This window comes from Heterocephalus glaber, unplaced genomic scaffold, assembly GCF_053883595.1.
Source record: "Heterocephalus glaber isolate CG9 unplaced genomic scaffold, H.glaber_assembly_v1.0 deba00001444, whole genome shotgun sequence".
Classification (NCBI taxonomy): Eukaryota; Metazoa; Chordata; class Mammalia; order Rodentia; family Bathyergidae; genus Heterocephalus; species Heterocephalus glaber.
The window spans coordinates 30,951,031-30,969,473 of record NW_028258297.1 but is presented as its reverse complement, the minus strand read 5'-3'; the positions used below and the strand labels follow the sequence as shown (position 1 = coordinate 30,969,473).

The window sequence follows — 18,443 nt, the reverse complement described above, 5'->3', positions numbered from 1 at the left end:
TTCTTTTTGAGCACCGTGTAGAAAACTCCTAGCTCCAAGTGCCTATTAATTCTAGTCTACCTTTAATCATTTGAAAGGTTCAATAAAATCTACTTCTACCGTTACTGCGCATTTCAGAGTAAGCGCCAAATCCGCTGCTATAACGAAAGTGCAGTGGGAAGACACAAACTGGGTTCTGGACAGGCTGGTTTCTGGGCAACCGGATGCGGAAAAGCGTGCCTCTCGAGGGGCGTGACCAAGCGCGCCCTTCTCAGAGCGCATGCGCCGCCGCAAGCTGGCTGGCAGTGATTGGACGGCCATCGGCAGCGGGGTGGAGCCCGCCGCGTCTGTTTTTAGGCGGGATTGAAACCGCCGTTGCTGCAGAGAGGAGCACTTGCAGTTGCGGGTTCACGCCGAGGACGGGACATGGTGCGGCCTGCGAGGTGACTGTTTGGGCCGTCCCGGGTTGGGGAAAGCGGGCGGACGTACTAGCCAGCCCACACTCGGACCGGGCGGCGGCGTGTCGGGAGGGCGGGATGGGCGTCCCCAGCGGTCGCCGCTTCCCGCCCCGGCGCGGGACCGCTTTTGCCTCGGTGCGGCTCTGGCGCCTTCTAACCTAACGTGAAGCTTCACTGCTTGTGGCAGAAGCAAAGCCCTCACTGTTTTTCTCCTGTCCGTTGTGTAAAAACACATTTGAGGGGGCCAGGGATTTAGCTCAGTGGTGCCGCCGCCTGCCTCGCAAGCGCCAGGTCCCGAGTTCGATCCCTGGAACCCCCAAAACAAACAAACAAACACAAATAAATAATAAAAACACGTTTGATAGTTTGGAGAAATTTCTAAGAATAGTTTTTAGTGTCAGAACAGCGATGGCGAACCTTTTCGAGCTTGCAGTGATACAACAACCAGCGGCGGCACGCGTGCCACAGATTCGCCACCCGTGGTCTAGACGTTTGTAATGTAATAAGGAAGACAGAATGCAACATAAAACAAAAGAACATATAAAGCAGGAGTTTCTAGAACACAAGAGCAACTAAACAGCATATAAATGGTAATTGTTAATTGTGTGGATTATCCCTAATGAGTTATCTGAGTTAATTTTTTTCTGTAGTGGGTATAGTTTTAACTTAGCTAATGATGAGTCCCCGTTGTAAAATGCAGATCATATTTAGGACTTAAGTATTTTTAAGAGAATCTAAACACATTTGTTTGTTAAAAACTAACAGCCTTAAGGAACAAATATAAGAAATGAGCATTTGTATTAATGGGAAATTTTTATGTTGCTCACAGAAATAAGAAACCAGTCAATTACTCACAGTTTGAGGATTCTGATAGCGATGGTAAGTAGAGCTTCCTATTTTTGCTTAAAGAATTTGGAAAATTATTTACATGCCATGTATAGCTTAAATATTTAGCATTTTCCCAATTGCATGTGAGATAGATCTGGGGAAATAAGACTGTGAAGAAAGATGAAGTTTAAGCTATGTCATCTTGATTACATGTTTGTCTCTGCTGTTAAGAGAACTTTTATCCAGAAGTTTGAGAAATATAACATCAGATTAGATTGGTATACTTTGAAATATTTTTCCTTTTTTTTTTGTGGTGCTGGTTATGGAACCTGGAGCCTCACATGCCACACAAGTGCTTTGGCACTAAGCTACACTTCCAGCTTAGATGTTGCCTTTATCGTTTCTTTCCCTGACCACCATAGTTCTACATAACTCAAATATTTTAGTGATCCTTGGGTTCAGAAGAATGCTTTGCTTTGGGCAGAAAGTAGTACAAATATAGCTTCTATTTTTCTGTTACACCTGTCGTGAGGTATTATAAATTAGTGGTTGTGTTCTGGATCCTGGGTAGGGTGGGAGGTGTACAAAGTTGTAAGTTATCATATTCGTATGTGGGAAAGCACAAAAGAGACCACGTGTTTATAAATGCTAAAGTATGTGATTAAGGCAACATGGACCCAGAACATGTGCATATGTGTGTCAGATGTACATTTAAAAGCCACAGCAGCACTGGAGGTGGTGCGCACCTGTCATCCCAGCACTCAGGAGGCTGAGGCAGGAGGATCACCATGAGTTCAAGGCCAGCCTGGGCTACATAGCAAGACCATGTCTCAAAACAAACAAACAAACAAACAAACAAAATAATAATAATAAAATAAAGCCACAGCAGCAGTTTTATGTTGAGTGTCACGAGAACAACAGTGTTGAGAACTGGTAGGACAGAAAACCCTGTGAGAAACAGTAATGGACTGGAAAAGAAGTTCCTTTCCAGAAATTAAGAAGTTACTTTGTAGCTACTTTTGTTGTACTTTTGTCAGATTGTAAGAAGGGAAAGACAAAATGCCACTGTTACTAAAAACAAAAATTCTCGAAGGAGCCACTGTCTTTTTCCCTGTCATGTTTCCTACTTTCCTTGATTAATGCGTTAGGAAGAGGTAATGTGCCTTTAAAAGGATGTTTGTTTCATTAAAAATCATTTCCTTCCCCTTCTTCCTGTGATAAAACTGGAACATTTTTTCTAATGGCTTTAGTTTCTCTTTTAAAAGAGTTGAAATGGATGAATGAGAATAAAGACAGCACCATAATGATTTTTACATTGAAAATTGAAGTTTGCTAACCTATAAAACACAAACATACTGTAGAACATTTCAACTAAGAAAATCAGTTTCTTTTCTTTTTCTTTCAAATGTGAATAGATGATTTTATTTCTGCAACTGTACCTTTAAGCAAGAAATCCAGAATAACACCAAAAGAATTAAAACGAGACAAACCGAAACCTAACTTGAAGAATGTCGAGAGAGAAGACATTCTACTACAAGAGAAAACCCCCAACAAAAGGTGAGTGTCAGGACACACATTAGCTGTGTTCACTTAAAAGAGACACATTTTCAAACTTTTGGTTTAAATTAGAATTTAAGGCGAGTAATAGGCTTTATTTTATTTAGTACATGCCAGAGAACAGAGACATACTATTAAACCCTTTCTGACTTGAAAAATTCACGAACAAAAAAGCGTATCTATTTAAATATTAAAACAATAACACAGACTCTGCACCTGTCTTTGCAGTCCTTAAATCCTACAAGACTATTTGTTTATAATTCCACTTGTAAGAACAGTTTTTAAAACTTAAAGCCATGTGTTTTTCTCCAGAAAAAAGATAATTTTTTCTTACCTTGTTGTTTGTCCAGCAGTGAGAAGCTCCTGTAGTGTCTAGACAAACCCTGGAGTCTCATTAATGTCAAGAAGGAAGAGAAGGGAAAGAAGTCCTATGAGACCCAAAACTTATAATATGGAGAGGAAATGGGTAGAATGGTAGGATAGAGAAGCTTATCCCATGTCACACACTTTAATTTTTGCTCATTTTGTTTTTGAGTTTCGGGGGTTGGGGCGGGGAATACCAGGGATCAAACTCATGACCTTGTGCCTGCCAGGCAGGCATCACACCACTGAGCTACATCCCCGGCCCTGAGTTTCTACGATCCCTAGATGGGAAAAAGTGTTTGCAGATCATATAACTTAAGAGATTTGCATCCAAAGTGTATAAAGAATTGTTGACAGTAAAAGGTAACCCAATTAAAAATGTGCTTAATGATTTAAATAAACCTTTCTCTAGATACATAAAATAATCAGTGAACATAAAAAGATATGTAACATCATTAGCTGTCAGGGAACTGCAAATCTAAACCACAGTGAAATACTTTCCAACTGCTCCATGTCTGTAATCAAAAAGACAATAACAAGTTTTAATGAAGATATGGAAAAAACGGAACCCTCATACATAGCTGAAGGGTGGTGCAACTAAATTGAGAAACTGCAGAAGTTTCTCAGAGTGTTAGGTTGTATATGCATAGGTGTATGCACAAGGAAATTAGAAACATAGGCCCCCACAAAAACCTGTACATGAGTGTTCATAGCATTATTCATAATAGCCAAAACTGGGCTGGGGATTTAGCTCAGTGGCACCGGGCAGGGTCCTGAGTTCAATCCCTGGTACCAAAAAAAAAAAAAACCCAACAACAAAACATAATAGCCAAAACTGGAAGCAATCCAAATGCCTATCAACTGATGAATGAATACATTTTTAATAATGTAGTAATTGCACTGGCCACAGAAATGAACTATTGATACATGCTGCAACATGAATGCATTTTCAAAACATTATGCTGAGTAAAAGGAACCAGACACAAAAGGCCACATATTTTATAATTCCATTTATTTGAAATGCCCAGAATAGGCATATCCATAGAAATGGAAATTTGATTGGTAATTGCTAGGAGCTGGGAGATGGGTAAGTGATAATGGCCGCTAAAGGATATGACGTTTCTCTTTGAGGTAGTGGACATGTTATAAAAGTAGATTATGATGATGGTTTCACAACTCTGAATTCACCTAATACTGTTGGATTGTACACTCTAAAATGGCAAATTTTAGGGTATGTGAAATACATATAAACAAAATTGTTATTTAAAAATAATAAATTCTTCAAGGTGCATTTCAGAGCTTCCTCCTTTACGTAACCTTTTTCTTATGGCTTTGATTTTTCATCTTTTTATGTTCAGTGGCACTTTTGACCAACCTGAATAGGAGATTGATTATAATCTGACTTATATGGTATAAATACCAGTATGTCTTCTTTTCTCCACATACCTCATTATGCTGCAGACTCCCAGAGGGTACTTTTTTGATATTCGGCTAGTGCAGTGCCTTGTGCATGGTAAATGCAGTAAATTATTTGTTAAAATCTGGATTGAGAGGACCAGATTTTTATTTTATTTTTATTTTTTTAGGACCAGATTTTTTAAAAGTTAATTATCAGGGCTATAATATCTGTGAAAGAGGTGTAGGTGAGGTCAAGAAAGACTTGTAAGTGGAAGCAGTGTTCAAAGCAAGCTTGTCTTAGAGGAGGAGGTGCTTCCTGTATAGAACTGACGGAAAAGGGAGACATTACAATTAAAGGTCACAGTAAGGGCAAAGGCACATGCTGCTCCTGTTGTGACATTGTTATGTTTTGGGAGTTTTATTGTCAATGGTCAGTTAATGCTGATGATTATTGTTTAAAAACGTTTCTCTGAGATTAACAACTCAAACAGTAATACACAAAACTTTCAGGCTTTGCTCTTTAGTTGAGATTGACATTTTTAAAAACTCACTGTTACTTGTGTGTCTATTTTAGAATGGCTTTAGATGACAAGATCTTCCAGAGAGGCTTAGAAGCTGCTCTTGCTTTATCAGTGAAGGACCACCCAGTGGTCATCAATGATGTGCAGAAGTCTCCAGATAAAAGTAAGGTGTTTTCTATATATTTACCTTTAAGCCCTTTTGTAGTAATTTTCTTGGATGGCCCTTTACAGAGGGAAAGAATAAAATTTGAATATTTTGAACTATAAATGGATTGTAGAGTTCCCTGTGGGTTTTCTCCTTTCATTTTTTTTCTGGCATCTGTGTAGCAGATGTTAATATTGACATTCTGGAAAGACAAATTATTCCTCGAAAATATACTCAAGTTGTTAAAGTTCTTGGATTAAATTGTTTTGACTTAAATTCTTATTTTGGGGGTGTATTTTAGCCTGTTCCTTAGGGAATTAAGTGGGATGTTTGTTTTTTAAGTCAGTATTGCCTGCTGTTTAAAATTAAAAGATTTTAGTTATCAGTAATCAAACTTCAAAAGACAATTGTGATATATCCAAAATTGAGAAAGTGAAATCCATCTCTAAGGTATTATACAGTATATTCTGAGAGTTTCTTAAAAGTACCACTTCTCATTGAATAATGCACTTTATAGCATGGGGATTATACCAATATGGTGACTTAAAGGCCTTTTAAAATTTTGGGAGAGGAGGGAGGGGAAGGGGACATAAAAAGAATTAAGATGTGTTATGTACATGTACCAACTCCCCACAATGAATGTAGTCACTATGTATTGCAATCATGTACTAATAAAAATAACATTTTTAAAATGGGATAATTTCAGGTTCATTGTAATGGGTGCAGAGAACTTAATGTTATAAAAGCATGGATTTGTCTACAGAGAAGAGACAGATAATATATATTGACTATTTCCTATGTATTGGCCACTAAAGTGCCCAAATATCATGAGATTGGTATTTATTCTCCGGTAATAATCTTATATATGAGGAAATTAACTCTTAGATGTGCTAGTCAGCTTTCCATTGCTGTGAGAAAAATAGCTGACATACACAATTTAAAAGGAGGAAAGCTTTCTTTTGGCTCATGGTTTCAGAAGTTTCAGTTCATGGTTGGCTGACTCCACTGCTGTGCACCTGAGGTGAAGCAGAATGTCATGGCTGAAAGGCATGGCCGAGGAAAGCATCTCACCTCATGGCAGCCAGGAAGCAGGGGAGGAAAAGCCAGAGAAGGTGGAGCTGGGACAAAGTACATATGCCCTTTGAAGCCGCCTGCCCAGTGACCTGCGTTCAATTAGTTCCCGCCTACTACTAGCCCATTGAGCTGTGAACTCAGTGGGTTCATCTTCTGATGGAGTTACAACCTTCACAGTCCAATCACTTTCTCAGAGCCCCCACCAAATACTGCTGCAGTGGGAACCAAGCCCCCAGCACACAAGCCTGGCTAAAGCATAATGACAAGAGGGGCAGTTTACATGGTTAGAGCCTGGGTGTGAATCTGAGCTTAGAGCCCAAGTTTTCCTGGTCTCTCTAAGTAAATGTCACTGTGGTAGTTTGGGTTTCAGAGCATATGTCAGTGTCTAAGTGCTGTTACACTTTTTGCACTAATCTGTTTCTAGATACTGCTTGACTAAGGTATATCTGAAGCTGGATGTGGTAGCTCAGGCCTGTAATCCCAGCATGGTGGGAGGCTGGGACAGGAGGATCACAGGTTTGAGCCTAGTTTGGACAGTTTAGCGACTTAGTAAGACCCTGTCTCAAAATATAAAAAGCAAAAAGGGCTAGGGATGTCGCTTAGTGTGAAGGTCTTACATTCACTCCCCAGTACCACACACACACACACACTCACACACTCACAAAGTACATCTGAATTCTCTCTTATTCCTTACATGTAGACATTGAAAAACATGGCAACAGTAAAACAGAAATAATGAATAAATCTCTGCATATCTCTAATTGCAGCGTAGCTGCTGATTATTTAGGTAAGTTTTTTATATTCATAATTTTGTCCACGATGCTGTTTTCTAACTTTGTTTAAATTCTAGGAACTATAACTAGGCCAAGGTTTTTAAGTGTGTCAGGACTCTCCACCACCTGCCTTTGTTCTTTTGTGTTTTAGTCTTGTTCTTTCTAACTACAAACCCGCTTTCTTCATGACTATCTGTGGCTTCTGATCTACAGCAGCTGACCACTGGAGAAAGGGGCTTTGTCCTCCAGCTCCACTGTGAAAATCCTTGGGGAAAGAGTCTGTCTGGGTTTGGGCTTATCCTTATCCGATCTGTACCCAGGGCACTCACGTACTATGCCGGAACCAGCCTAGACTCTAGTCCATAACTAGGAGCAGGGGAGGGAGGGATGGACCTGGGTGGGGAGAGGCAGCCCATGTTATACCCTCTGCTCTGCGTCTTGGAATGTGAGCTTCCACAAAAGGCTTTCTGTTGATGTTTATGCCTCCCGAAGATTTGGACAAGATAACCGAGGAAGGTGATGCCCGTGGTGTCCAGGGGAAAAGAAAAGCATCAACTAAAGCTGTGGCTCAGCAGAGGAGGTTGGGCTCAGAAGGCAGTGATGGCGATAGTGCTGATGACACCGAGCCAGGCGATTTAAGCGGTGAGTTACGCCCTGCTGCAAAGCTCCCTCTGCGGGAAGTCAGTGAGGTTCTTGGAGGGCTTCGATGTGTGCAAAGCGCCATGCTAATAATCCTTTGGAGTATGCAGTCTTGAGAAACACATAGGACAGTTACATTCAGCTGTGGCATTTGGGGGAAGTTTCTAGGAGGAAACCTTTAAGCCATGCCTTGAAAAATAAGCATTTAAACAAACTAAGAATAAAATGGCATTTGTGGCTCGTAGAAGGGTATATGAACTGGACAAATGCATGTTGACCCACAAATCCCTGTTTAGTGAGTCTTGCTGGGCAGAGGGCTTCAGAATGCCTAAAGAGGCAGGCTGACACCAGTGTGGAGTGTCACAGACCCTCCAAGAAGGGTGACTTTTCTGCAGGTGGTAGAAACTCAGGAAGTATTTTGAGTTGAAAGTGAAACCTGTATTTTATTATGACTCTTGTGTTCAGACACAAATTAGGACAAAAGGAAAACATACTGACCTCAGCAGAGCATTGTAATATAATTTCTACCAGATCAGATACTGTATTTTCAATTGTAACAGATATTTGAGAACATATGTATACTACATACCAGGGAAGAGGGGTACAGTCATGAACAGAACAGCTCCTGTCCTAATTGAGCTTAAATTCTAGTGAGGGATACAGATGTAATCACATGATACATGAAGTACCGTGACAAGAGCTACAAGGAAGAGAAAGCCCAGTTAGGGGCTGTACGATGAGTGTGGCATGGAAGTACGGGCTGTTATTTTAGGTACAGTGGTCAGAGAAGGCTTCTCTCGAGGTAATATTTGATGATGGAAGCCATATGGAGATGTGGGAAAGTTCCATGGTGGGGACAGCACTTACAAAGTTTCTGAGGCAGGAGTGCTTTGTGTGTGAAGGAGCATTGAGGCCATTGTGCCTGAAGCTGAGTAAGGGAAGGGGAAGCTGGTAGAAGATGAAACTAGTGAAGAAGCAAGTTCAGGTAGGACCTGGTAGGTCACGGGTTATTTGGAAAGGAGCAAACCTAATCTTATTTGAAATTTTAAAGGATCACTAAGGCTAGTAGGTTGAAAATAGTCAGCTAAGTTGAGCAAGGGCAAAAGTGGGGATAGGAGTTAGGAGAACATCCAGTGCTCCAGGAGAGGGATGATGCTACAGTGACGGTGCCAACCACAGGCCCTACACAGCCTTCAAGGTCTCTCTCCTGTATATTTTAGGGCACGCTTTCTTACAGGCACATCTCAGTGTCCTCGGAGAGACATCGGCCCAGGATTTCTCAGTTAATTCCACACAGGAAAGGCTGGCATTCATGTCACAACTCAAGCAAGACTTTGGTCCTAAGTTAAAACCAAAATTCCGGTCGTAACCCAGTTTGTTCGTATGTAAGGCTGATTGTAACTCAGTCCACTGTATATCATTGGTTTATATCAGCCCATGCAGTACAGAGAACTTGTGGGAAATAGAGGAACGTCTGGGATGAAATCAGATATGAAATAAAGATTACTGATGGGAAATTAGAATGGCAGTCGTAATAGTAAATGAGTGCGTTTTGCTTGGTATATGCCAGATGTTTTTCTGAATGCTTTATATGTACATATAATTTAATCTGCACAACAGCCTAGGAAGTAGATTGTATAGCCATCCCCATTTCTTTGAGGAAACTGAGGCACTGAAGTTAGTGACCTGAGGTCACAGGAGGTAAATGGAGGGGCAAGTACGGAATGCACTCCCACAGTTTGAACACTGCAGCATTCCGCTGCCGGAAATGGTGTTGCTCAATACACAGGGACCTGGTGCAAAAGCTGCAGATGAAGCCACAGAAGCCTCACTTTTTAAAACAAAGTGTGTAATCTGTTTTAGGTGACTATTCTGAAAATGACTCTGATTTTGATGAGAGTGAAGATAATGAGGAAGACTTCACTGTGCCAAAAAGTAAAGTAAAAGAAAATAAAAAGAAAGAAGTGAAGGTAAAATCCCCAGTAGAAAAGAAAGAGAAGAAATCTAAATCCAAATGTAATGCTTTGGGTAAGCTTGGTACAAAACACTTAATTTTATAAGGAAATGTGTTTTCTGTGTTTGCTGTATTTTTCTTTAACATTTTGCTAATGTTATCAAATATAAAAGAAAGCAAGATAGGGGCGGGGAGCGGGAAACAGCTGAGAATGCTGAGCCACATTGCAGTGCTGCACTGAGTGTGTCTGATGCCCTCTGAGCTCACTGCCACCCACCGGAGCACTCACTGCACGCTGGCAGCGGGGGAGCTGAGGCCTGAGAGGCCGAGTGTTGGTCGGAAGTCTTGCCTCTTACACGCCCAGGTCTGTCCACTCAGTTGTAGCTGCACATGTTCTCTGGACAAGTTAAGCAGGACGCTCACGTGATTTTTAGTTCTTGCTTTCATGCTTGACCAAGTCTTTATATGAGAGTGCCTTTGCCATGTGTTTAGGATACTTTCTGCTCAAAATAGATCCAGTTACAAGACAGTTTTATAGTGTAACTTTTGGAATTTGTGAAGACTTGAAAACGGAATACCTGTTTCTTGTTGTTAAAGAAGTTATGATATTTTTTAATTCATGATGTATGATAGATTATGGGGGTTTTTTGGTTTTGTTTTTTGAGACAAGGCCTCTCTATGTAGTTCAGGCTGGCCTTGAACTCACGGCAATCCTCCTGCCTCGGCCTCTTGAGTGATGAGATTGTAGATGTGCACCACCACTCTGGGCAATAATTATAAAATACAACTTTCATTTACTAAATTTGTTTTACTTATTGGTACAAATTTTTCTGCTTTAGTTTTTTAATACATATTTATTTGAAACTAAAATTTTCCTTACTCAGACTTTGTTTAAATAAGAGTTCTTCTCATCCTTAATAACATGGTGCTGAATACCAAGAAGCATATTTTAAATACTGAGACATATTTTCTGCTCTTAGTTTGAATTAATGAGGTTTTAATCAGAATGTCTTTTAAATTTATTGACAAATTTAGGAGCTTTCCACAAATTAGATTTTAAACGTAGGAACTTTTAGAGGTAAAATATGTTTTCACTATTGATTTCCTATTGCTGTTATAATAAATTACCACAAACTTAGTGGCCTAAAAGAACATGTATTTGTATTTTAGAGTTCCAAAGGCCAAATGTGCAAAGGGGCCAGAATCCAGCTGTCTGCAGGGCTGTACCCCTTTGCCCAACCCCTGGGAGAGAATCCACTTCCGGCCTTTCCAGCCTTTGGAGGGCGGCTGCGTGCCGTGGCTCACGGCCCAGTCCATCTGTCTGTCTTACATCATGGCACTCTGACTGTCACTTTTAGGTACTTAGGAGGGCCTGAGGATTACACTGCACTCCTCCAGGCAGTGTCAGGAGAACCTCCCCAGAGCCTTAACTCAGTCACATCTGCAGAGCCCTCTGTCATGTAGAAAACATGCACATGTTCTAGAGTTTAGGGTACAGATGCATCTTCCAGGGGCCATTATTTTGCCTACTATCAGATAGAATGTGAAAAAGTCATTAACAGTATGATTATATTTTATGTTTCCTCTAGATTTTTGTGCTTCTTCACTAAGATAGACTCAAAATGAAAGTTCAGTTTCCAAGTAGAAATTTACCATTTGAAGCCTTTTCTATATATTTTGGAGCAAGTTGCTTCATAAGGGACATTAATATATAATATTGGAAGTAAAGTTTGTTAAGTAAGATTAAAAATTAGGAAAGTGGATTATATTTTTAGTCCCACTAATAATGTGTTGGTAGCCTTTGAGAGTCTTATCCAGCACACCTTATTTTTCTCTGATAGTGAAATTTTGACAGTAGTGTTGTTCAGTGTGGTAGCCACTGCCATGTGGCTGTTTTACATTCAGGTTGAAATTAGAATTTGAGACTCAGCTTTTCGGTTTTGCTAGTCACATTTCCAGTACAAAGGAACAACAGTGTATGTGCCTACCATGTTGGACAACACGAAATACAGGAGATGTCTCTGTCACACACAGTTCTGTTGGACAGGGCCTGGCTAGTGGGCTACAGGTATAACATTAGGAAGACTATGCTGTGAAATTGTTCCCATTCATACTCACTTAGAGACTGCTTAGGTATCAAAAGCGAGCCTTATCTGAATGTGGGTTTATACCCTGTGCTAATCCACCCTCGCCCTCCAGACCCCTGTGCACGGCCTGCAGAGCTCTGCCTAATGACTGCCCGACTGACTCTCCCACCTTCTGACCTCAAGATCCCTGCCACAGTACTGGCCCTGAACTTCTCACATCACTGCTCCTCTGCCTAGAAAACTTCCCTCAGCTCTTCAGCCTTGGCCTGGCTCAGCCATCTCCCCACTTGCCTGTGACTTCCCTCCCTCCCTCCCTCCGTGCCCCAGACCGGCGTGCCCCTTACTTAGCAAGTTGCCTTAAATGCAGACCTGTTCTCTCCTTCCCCCCCTGAGTCCAGTGCCAGGAGCATAAGGGCCTACTGTGACATTGTCTCGCTGACACATCCTGATGAGACACTTGTGTAGTGTCCTCAGTACAGACTTCAGAGTCAGCCCTGTTTTGTACTTCCAGCCTAGACACCAGCTGTCAGAGCACAGGCAAATTGCTTTATGCTCTGTCTCCTTATCTAACAGTGGGCACAGCATCGTCTGCCTTGAAGTTGTAAAGGGTGAAAGGGAACAAACGTGAGGTTACATTGCCTGGCCTGTAAATGCTCATAAAAGATGGCTATTCTTAGGCTTTTGATAAATGTTTACTGTCTAATAGAGTTCATCAAGTTTGTGATACTGCCTTGTTAATTTTTCACAAGATGATGAAACTGCAATTTGTACACAAACATGCTACACTTGAACTTTATCTTCCTATGTGACAGACTTCTTTATGTACTTTTTTCAAATAAGTGGCTGCAGTAGACTCTTCTCCAGCTACAATCAAATCAGAATCCCAGTCCTCACAAAAGGAGGTTTCTTCTTCAGAGGCCACTTGGAGACCATTGCAGATCCGCAGTCCTTCAGCTGAACGCAGGAGACCAAAGTGGGTCCCACCAGGTACAGTGCATTACAGTCCCAGGCAGGGTCTTAGCAAGTCCCTACTGGTGAAGTTTGTGCTGGTTAATGAATGTTACATAGGAGCGTTTCCCATATTACTGCACAGTCTTCAAAACCACTGTTTTTAGTTGCTCCACTTATTTACCATTTAACCACTGTTATTATTAGGCAGTCAGGTTGTATATAACTTGTTCTTTTTCTTTTTTTTTTGGTACCAGGCATCGAACTTGGGTCCTTGTGCTTGTGCAGCAGGGGGCGAAACCACTGAGCTAAATCCCCGGCCCACAACTTTTTCTTTATAAATAAGGTTGTAATAAAAACAAACATCCTTATTTTAGAAATGTGTGGGTCATCCCCCAGAAGTCGGATGAAATTCTCGGCACTTCTCTCTCTTGAGAGCCCTTGCTTTGTCTCTTTATTCTGCCTAACGGCGTCCCTTTAAAAGCGTTCCTGCTAGTATGCAGTGTCGAGGAGTGTGAGCATTGGGGCCCCTGATACGTACATTTCTGCCAGTGAATCTTGCTCAAGACCTGCTGGTCCCCACCTGCTCACCGAAGCCTTAAGGCCTATCCACGGCAATTCAGGCATTTAATGAATGTCTGAGCAAACTTAGCCCTCTGGCTGTTATAAACTTTTTTTTTTTTTTTTTTGAATTCACAGCCAAGTCTCACCAATCCTTTAAAAGTTCCTTGGACTTTACCTTCTTGATGATAATAAAAACCCTAGTTGAGGCCCACATACTTGCTGCCTTCCCAACTAGTCCTGTATCTACTTCTCTCCAACTAAATGAACCCTCTGCTTCAGTGAAATGGATCCATTTTTTGTCTCTTCTACACATTGTTTGTCTTCTTTTGTCTGGGTTTCTGTCAGTTTCCTGTCTGGCATGTCTGTCTTCATTTGTCCCCTTTGCTTCTTGGCATCCTTCCCAACCCAGCACGTTTACTTTGCTCCTTTTGAGTGACCTTTCTTGATGGGCCCACATGGGTCACTGCAGGCAGTGACCAGTATTAGCACATGGAATTAGCCTTGGTGGTGAGGCTGCATGAACATGCAGGGCATCTCAATCCTCATTTCATCACTGGAAATATCAGGGACTAATACCATCTTTAAAGTCCTTCCCAGTTTAAAAATTCTACAGTTTTTAATAAGGACTTAAAAAAGTTTTGGGGAAAGGAAAGGTAGGTTATTGAAACAGTGATAGCACATCATTCAAAGAGTTTCTGAGAACAATTAGTGGTTACTCAATGAAAGAAATGATAAGATTACAGAAATGATGGGTGAAGAGTTAATGTCATAATGCAGACAGTGGCCTGCTCCAGGGTTCGTACGTGGTCAGGCAAGGGTTGCACTTAGTGAAGCAGACACTGCGATAGACCCAAGTGGGTATGCACCAGACGCAAGCTCACCCCCTGGGAGGACACAGAGCTGCCCAAGTCCATCTGATTGTTTCTGGGTTTGCATGCAGGGTTGTGGGCCTGGTGTTTCCAGACTGGATCCATAGAAGCTAGAAATCAGATTTTAATGTGAAACCTCACTTTTAAAATTTTACCTTTTTTTTTTAACACCATATGGACCAAAAATCGTGTCTGAGAGCTCACCAGTGTGTTACTTGTCTTACACAATAAGAGAAGATGGCCAAGACCCCAAGGGAAAATGAGCAAGGGGCGTATACATAGCAGCCCCCCAAGAAATGCAGCTATGACATCTGAAGTCTCACTGGTAATGAGGGCAAATTATGTGCCATTTAAATTTTTATTTTAATAATTAAAAATTGACACTTTCAGGGAGTACCTGTAAAACTTGGGAGACTTTTAAAAATACGTTAGGTTTTTCTGTTACCTTGACAGTTGTACTTGGGTACATGTGTGTGCAGGTACAGCAGCGTCATTTGCTCCCAGCCTCCTTCCCTCAGTTGTCATGGTTAGGTCTTGGTTCATCGTCTTGGTCTCAGGATGGCTGAAGATAGGCACTACAGACTGGTCACCCTGAACCCGGAACACTTCAGGCCCGACGTGTTTCAGGGCTTGCGTTTTCACATGAGGGATGTTTGACTTGTATACTTTTTGCTCTTTAGTACTTGCCACTCTTTTGATTTAGTTTATTCTTTGACAGACTCTGGAAAGCAGAGTGATGCTTAACTATTTTTTTCTTCTTTCTGATTAATCTTTGTTAAAGGATTTCTGACATTATCAGTGTCACGTCTTACATTTTCTTTTCAGCAGCATCCGGAAGTGGCAGCCATGACAGCAGCCCACTGGGAGGCATGGCCGTTAAGTCCCCCAGTCAGAGTCTCCGCCTTGGCTTATCCAGATTGGCACGAGTTAAACCTCTGCATCCAAATGCCACTAGTAGCCAAGTGTGGTGACAAAGAAATGTTTGGGAGAATTTGATTTGTGTTTATAGTTGAGGAGGGTATTGTAATATAAGGGAATCCTTTAACATGTTGTATAAATGATCTTTCCCATTTTAAGGTTATGTTCTCTGAAAAGCTCTTCAGGACTTCAGGAGGTCTCATTTCATTCCTTTTGAAGAGCAAACTGTATTTTCTTATGTATCACAAGTCATTGCCATTAAGTGCTGGCAGTGTGACATGGAGAAGTCCGTGTCTTCTCGCGGTGTGATGTTCCTTCCTAGCTGTCTATTTATGGCCACTGTCATTTCTTTCAGAGGCATTTTTGAAATCCTATAAGCTATTAAGCTACATTGTCAGTTTTATTGCAAGGATGTTTTGTATTTTGTCCAATCTTACAGTAAGAGTTAGAACTATTTTACATATTTAAATGGTTACTGTACTATGGATTGTATACCCTATTTGGAAATAGATGGTTATTGTGTAGCAAATAGAATTTAATGACATTTTACAAATTCTTCACTGTCAAAAATCTTAAATAAAAGTGAGAAAGCTTTGAAATGATCTTTTCTTTGATAGCATTGCATCCACTTGTCTCTAATTGTCTGCAATTCCTGATAAAAGAAGAGTGCTACAAAGAATGTTAGTCTTTCTGTTGTAGACACAACCAAAGGGAAGCTGTTTCTTTTCTTTTCTTTTTTTTTTTTTGGTACTGGGGATCGAACTCGGGTCTTTAGCTTGCGAGGCAGGCGGTGGAACCACTGAGCTAAATCCCCGGCCCAAGAAGCTGTTTCTTAAAGTAGTCCCTTTATATTAAGCCAGTGCTTTAAAGACTGGCTGTCAAATATGTAGTTGTCTTTCTTATGGTATTAAATAATAGAGCTTTTTAGGAAACTTCAGTTTGAATCATGAATAAAAATGGTAATGAATATTTTCTAGTAATAGTGAGAATTTCAGCCTGCCTCTGATCACTTTTTAGTAAAGAAAATCAGTTGTTGACCTTAAAAAAATGTATAATACTCGGTTCTTGCTTTATGGAAACATGTGTTAACATGAAATGAGTAATTTTGATTCATGATTAAAAGCACTTGCCTGTTGCTGTTGTGTACTCTTTCCTGGTGCATATTTTTGTAGTCGTCTCCCCTCACCTTCTCTACCCACCGTTTTGCACACATACCCTGCAGTTACACAGCACTGGGTCAGTCCGTAAGGTGCGATGGACTGAACGTCAGGAGCCCACTCCAGTAGCTTCCGGACCTCTGAGTGCTTTGCATCAGCTTGGTGACCTTGTTTCTGCCTTGTTCTAGTGAACAGCGTCTGTTTGCAAGTCCCCCGAGGGTGTTAAACTGGCCTTCGTGATAGCGCTGATCTTCAGTTGCCAAACCCAGTGTCCTTTCCCTCGCTGACCTCACGCTCCCCCTCTGGGCCCACGGAACACGTAATTCTGTCCCCTCCTCCCTGCCGACTCACTGCTGCAGCTTTGTGAGCCTTCGTGTCACCGACAGCCACATTTTTTCCCCTCGTTTGACTGTGGCCTCGCTCCTGTGGCCCGGACCACTGCTTAGCCTGCCACGGCGATTCTGCTGCAGCCTGGTCCTGCTCCCACGCCCGCCCGCCCTGGCTTTCCTTCCAGTGCCTGGCGCCTCAGGTGCCATCCTGAGGCTCTTCCTCACCCGCCACATCCCACGTCCGTGACCAAGCCGTTCCCTAGTCCGAGCCAACCGCGTGTTTCACTGCTGCTAACAGCAGCCTCGTCTTGGGGACTTCGGCCTGCTCGCCACGCTGCCTGGGCTCCGCAAGGTCTGCGCGGAAGAGGCTTCCAGTGCACGCCCTGGGCCGGGCCCTCGGCCCTCCCGGCCTCCCCAGCCGCGGCTCACGTTAACTGGGCCTCGCTCCGCTCCTCTTCCCCTGGCCCCCGCTCAGTCGGCGGCCCCGGGACGGGCTGCCATCGTCCTTTCTTGGGCGACCGCACCCTGGTGCCGGCTCCACCCTAGTAGTCGCCCGGGTGCCCGGACTCCCGTACCTGCGCTCCTGACTTTGGAAAGAGAATTTCCCATCTCCGGGGCTTTCACCCAGCTTCCCTGACCCGCTGGGAAGGGAGGCTGCGCTCTGCTCTCCGGGCTGAGGGAAAGGGCCCTGACGCATCCCCGCCCTGTCTCACAGAGGGTCGAAGTCGTCTCTACAGCCACGGGTGGAGGGCGCGGCCCGGTCCCGTCCAGCAGAACCGGGTAGCGCGTCCGCTGAAGCAGCTCCTACCTGCTGCCCGGACCGGACCCCGAGAGTAAGCCGGGCATCGGGTTGTGAGCGCCGGGCAGGAGGGTGACCGCGAATGGACCTGAGGCCCCCAGCGGCCCTGCCCGGTCCAGAGAACGCGGACTCCCGGGGCCAGAGGGGCCCTGACCCCAGCAGCCGGGCCACGCGCTGCCTTCACCCTTTCTGTGGGGCCTGGTGCTCCCGAGCGGGCCTGTGACGCACCACACGCGTTCGCAGGCCTCAAGTCTGTCCCCACTGGTCGCTCTGCTCGGGGAAGTCAGCCCCGAGGCACAAGGCCGGGTTGAGGGGTGGGGACCCGCTCTCTCTAAGCTGGGGAAACACCTAGTGTCATCGACCCTTTCCTTCCAAGGGCGCTGAACAACACACCATGTAAGTAGTTAACCTGTGGCTCTGCTGTGTTTGAAACGTCCAGCAGCCCGTGTGGCCTCTCTGACATGATTTAAATAACTGCCAGCCTCCAGGCTTGGTCCGGACTTGACTGTTCAAGCTTCCGTGGAGACCAAATCCAGGTACAGGGGTCTGCATGGCTGCAAATCCCCTTGTCTTGCTGGAGGGATTTGATGGCTGCGTGTGCCGGGCGTGTGCGGCCTCAGAGGAGGAGGTTTTCTTCATGTTCTTTCTTTTTCATCCCTGCGGTGCTGGGGATGAGCTCAAGGCCTTGCACACTAGCCGAGCGCTCTGCCGCTGAGCTCCGTCCCCAGCAGGGACAGCACGGAGTGCCTGGGCCGGGTAGGTACAGGGGAGAGAAACAAGCTCTTCTCCATCCCAATTTTGAACGCTCCGGAATTCTGGAGCAGAAAGGAGGATGGATTTGTTCTCTCTCACTTCGCAGAGGACAGCAGCATTGGCGGATAGCATTTTGCTCAATTGTTCTTCCTGCAAATAGTTATGCACCAACCCTATGTAAATTAACAGCTGAGTGTGAAATAGATTGCCTGGATGAACTACACATGTGAGGAATATTCCAGCACAGAGAAGAGATTGTCAGGGAAACTGGAGAGAGGATTTCTGCCGAGGATGGGAAGATAGATGGAAAGGTTTGTAAAGCCTCTTTCA

General features: G+C 43.3%; 2 protein-coding genes across 8 annotated transcripts in view; both read left to right on the top strand.

Moving 5' to 3' along the window:
* Positions 1 to 257: 257 nt before the first annotated feature.
* Positions 258 to 16,210, top strand: Rad51ap1 (RAD51 associated protein 1). 7 transcript variants are annotated; one of them, XM_021248073.2, is made up of 9 exons: positions 258 to 422; positions 1,267 to 1,316; positions 2,681 to 2,822; positions 5,158 to 5,267; positions 7,024 to 7,110; positions 7,589 to 7,738; positions 9,599 to 9,763; positions 12,617 to 12,749; positions 14,986 to 16,210. In XM_021248073.2, the coding sequence occupies exons 1-9, from the start codon at positions 406 to 408 to the stop codon at positions 15,005 to 15,007; spliced, it is 876 nt and encodes a 291-aa protein (XP_021103732.1). In that variant the 5' UTR covers positions 258 to 405; the 3' UTR covers positions 15,008 to 16,210. The 7 variants fall into 7 exon arrangements, with proteins under 7 accessions (XP_021103732.1, XP_021103731.1, XP_004869424.1 ...); XM_021248072.2 differs by having other exon boundaries at positions 14,983 to 16,210; XM_004869367.4 differs by having other exon boundaries at positions 12,617 to 12,763.
* Positions 16,211 to 16,355: 145 nt separating this feature from the next.
* Dyrk4 (dual specificity tyrosine phosphorylation regulated kinase 4) overlaps positions 16,356 to 18,443 on the top strand; it is a 39,657-nt gene continuing 37,569 nt past the window's right edge. Inside the window, 1 exon segment of the mRNA XM_087213590.1 lies at positions 16,356 to 17,756. Coding sequence (XP_087069716.1) covers positions 17,755 to 17,756 — 2 coding nt within the window. The 5' untranslated portion in view covers positions 16,356 to 17,754.